Source organism: Octopus bimaculoides, chromosome 19, assembly GCF_001194135.2.
Source record: "Octopus bimaculoides isolate UCB-OBI-ISO-001 chromosome 19, ASM119413v2, whole genome shotgun sequence".
In the NCBI taxonomy this organism is placed as follows: Eukaryota; Metazoa; Mollusca; class Cephalopoda; order Octopoda; family Octopodidae; genus Octopus; species Octopus bimaculoides.
This window is the reverse complement of record NC_068999.1, coordinates 54,960,464-54,964,460: the sequence shown is the minus strand read 5'-3', so window position 1 is coordinate 54,964,460 and position 3,997 is coordinate 54,960,464. Positions and strand designations below refer to the sequence as shown.

The 3,997-nt window shown below is 38.3% G+C and overlaps 1 protein-coding gene across 1 annotated transcript in view; it reads right to left on the bottom strand.

The window, feature by feature from the left end:
• Positions 1-3,997, bottom strand: part of LOC106875425 (gamma-tubulin complex component 3 homolog) — a 57,446-nt gene that overhangs the window by 2,139 nt on the left and 51,310 nt on the right. The window contains exon 25 of the mRNA XM_014923569.2: positions 2,501-2,617. Coding sequence (XP_014779055.1) covers positions 2,501-2,617 — 117 coding nt within the window. The remainder of the gene's footprint in view (positions 1-2,500; positions 2,618-3,997) is intronic.

Here is a 3,997-nt window from a genome sequence, read left to right as displayed (position 1 = left end):
GGGGGGGGGGGGGTGTCAGTAATTGTATAGTAGCAACTGTATAAAATTAAAAAATTTTCTAGGCTGTCCCTCTTGATTTTTTTAAAGCGACCTATTTACCTGGGTCCCAAAAACACGGTGGGGGGGGGGGTCTGGAATAAGTGGATGGGTTGAACATTTGCTTAAATTCATATAATCAGGTGGGTTGGAATGAGTAATTGTGTAGTGTATACTGTATGTATGGAAATTAGAAAAAAAGCATTGAGAAGCACATCTAACAACACAACAGGACGAAAGAAATGAACAGGCAGCAAGTGAAACTGGCACAGACGCGGGCTTCAGACATTCACTTCAGTTAAGAGATACATTTGGACAATAAAAATAAGACGTCTGTTCATTATGGTAATTATGGGATTTTGTTTTAAATGCTGTGGACTAAATAGATATTGATACAAACAACACATCTTAAAGAGAAAGAAAAGTAAAACACAATGAAAAGAGTATAATTACAGTTTCGTGAACTTACAGTATTTATAATACTATACATAATAAAACATAGCACTCAATAAATAGCTATAAATGATAGACTTATGATTTTTTGTCACTGTCCTTCTGTAGGTTCTTGGTTTCGATATTCAGTTCTTTACGTATCGCCAAGCTGCACTGACAGTTGACATGAGTTTGCTTCGACATGGCAAGAAAAGTGTAGAGGTCTTATTTTCATCCAAAACCTTCTGCATCTTTATTAACCTGATCGTCACTGCTGATTTGTACAAGAGAGAGAGAGCATCCTGAATTCATGTTTGGCTCCTGCAAAACCTTCACATGGATTTCTTCTGATGGGTCAATCACCTCCAAAAGATTCCCAGATGGCTTGTTTTCGTCTTCCAACTTGGCAGCTTTTTCCTCAATGCTGTCACTATCAAATAATTCCGAGCCATCAATATTGTTTGCATGCTTGACCCCTTTCGGTGGAATTAAGTTCTTAGTGACTCTGTGAAGAGTATTTGGGCAGAGTTTTGATATCATCTCAAGATGAAACTCTCGCATCGACAAGGCCCATGATTTGGTCTTGATACCTTATAATCTTCACAGCCATTGAAAGCATTTGTGGCCCACATTGACTTGAAAGCAGCTTCAACATCAATCTTGCAATCTGCATGTGCTTGATGTAGCATCTGCATCATCTCGGATCGACTGGGCGTGGGTATTTTATTCGGAGTTAGAACTAACTTTTCAGGCATCTTTGCTTTATTTTGTGATATTTTGCTTTCAGTTGTTTGTGCAAGTGTGTGTCATTAACTTGAACAAATCCGGTGAGACCACCGCTGATGATGACGAGCACATAACCCCTTTTCGAGAGTGTGTCCCTCGCCTCCAGCATCAAATGCACAATGTAATCACTGAGTACATAAATGGCAAAGTTTGCATGTGAAAATATATTGAATTGGTTTGGAAGGTTTTCAGTAATACAGAGCAGCTTTTCTAATCTCTAAGAACCTTTAGGAGATCATTGTTATTTCATTGTAGACAGGCATTCAGTAGTGGTGGTCTTTTTCCAGTTCCTTTAAAGACAAACTCTGGGATAAGATTAATTTTGGTATCATTGCTAACCTGTGTGGACAATGTGATATGTTCCCTAGACAAATGGTGGTTTTCTTTGACAAACATATCTTGATTTCTGAATGATAAGATAGCTGTCTGCTACTTTCATTCCATTGATAATTAGGAGGATTTACGCCAAATTTGTCAAAAAAATAACAATGCGTACTCCATATGTTCTTCAAATGATTTTGAATGTGCTCAACACACTGCTTTTGGAGATTGAAATTTACTTGTTTGGAAATTTTCTTAAAAATTGGGGGCGGGGGGAACAAACCTCTGAAAAATTAATATGCGGGGGGTCAGGGTGGTGATGGAATTGTGTGGGAAAACCCTGAAAAATGAATAAGCAGGCAGGGGTGGGGAGTGATTATTCAAGACCCCAGAGTATGTGGTCAATGTTTGCAATGCTGGCGCTGCTTCTAATTTATATCTACACACACATACAATCATCATCATTGCATAATGGTATTGAACTCAGAGCCTCATAATTGCAAAGAGAACTTCTTACATGCACGTTACAACAACCACCTATGTAACAGTTGTCACAGGCTTCATATTCTAAACCCAAGCTAGCCTATTCCCAAGTCATGCTACATACACTGTGTTCTTCACCACAATCGCACACACCACACTACAACATATACGCTAATTGTACCACACTATATACATGCTACAACTTATACCTCAATCCCACCACACTCTTTACAATAGCCCCACCCAAACTATATCTCTACCAAAATCAAACCACCACACACATGCACTACACTCTATATATCCAAGTCACACCACAACCTGTGTAAACATCCACACACATTGCTCTTATTACAACAAACATACCACAAACATACTACAGCCTTTACAAGAAATGCAGCAAACCCACAGTGTATACAAGGTGCAACAAACCTAGCCAACCTACCTCATATGTGGTGCCCAATACATTAAATTCAGTGGTACAGCTATGGACCTTTGCTTGGAACATCTCTCGCATCTTTGTGTCATGAGCTTCTTCAACATCAGTTAAAGCCCACATACCCTAAAAAACAGAAAAAAACAGGTAGCGTTGATTAAAATCAACCCCAGTGAATCACTGAAATGAAAGATAGTGAGGGTCAGAAAACAAGATTATCTCACTTTGGTAAACAACTTTCAAACTTTTATCAATGAATAAAGTTTGTTTGACTTGTTACAAACAACAGCTAAGTCTTCCTCACATCAAACCCATGTTTTAGTTAAATAAAAATAAAAGGACAGAAATAAAGAAAAAAGAAACATCAAAATGGTCATGACTGGAATGCCTTTATGGTCTAATTGATCTAGCATTACCTGGTGATAAACAACAACACTTGAGTATCTTTCACTCAATTCATTAATTTAGTCCTCATGTTATTAAAGTGTCTATCCATAAAGTAAAATGACTACTGTGGTTAAGAAATCCACTTGCAACAATTTGGTATTTATCTATCACTGTCTGTCTGTGCATGTGTGCATGTAAAGGTAAGATCCAAGGATCAAGGTATAGGAAAATAGTAAGCTTCGGGCAGTCCACAGAAGGTATAAAAACACAACTTTCAGGAACGATGGTGGTTTATTGGTGTAAAAGGTTGGGAAGTTTTCCCATAACGAAATTCGATAAACTGAAACAATTATTTTATAGCCTACAGTTAGCAGCAGGAGATTTTGGATGTGTGTGTATATATACACAGACACACACGAGAGAAAGAGAAAATGGAAATCAGAGGATTCTTTATTAATCACTACGACTGTTCGATCCATCACAGGTGAGATTTTGTACAAATAATTATGACGCATCATTTGGTGCAGATGTGCTTCATCAGGTGACTTTTCAAAAGGTACTTCACTCTCTAATCTCTGTTTCACTTATTTCAATTAAAATAAATTTCATTATTTGCCTCTGTACGCCAAGATTTAAAATTTTATATTCTTTTACTTGTTTCAGTCATTTTAACTGTGGCCATACTGGATCACCACGTTTTAGTCAAAGAAATCAACCCCGGGACATATTCTTTGGAAGCCTGGTACTTATTCTATCATTCTCTGTTGCCAAACCACTAAGTTACAGGGACGTAAACACACCAACATTGGTTGTAAAGCAAGAAGGCGGCGAGCTGGCAGAAATGTTAGCATACTGGGCAAAATGCTTAGCAGCATTTCATCTGCCGTTATGTTCTGAGTTCAAATTCCGCTGAGGTCGACTTTGCCTTTCATCCTTTCGGGGACGATAAATTAAGTGCCAGTTATGCACTGGGGACAATGTAATCGACTTAATCCCTTTGTCTGTCCTTGTTTGTCCCCTCTATGTTTAGCCCCTTGTGGGCAATAAAGAAATAAGAAGGGGGGGGACAAACACAGACACACACGCACATACGACAGGCTTCTTTCAGTTTCTGCCTAT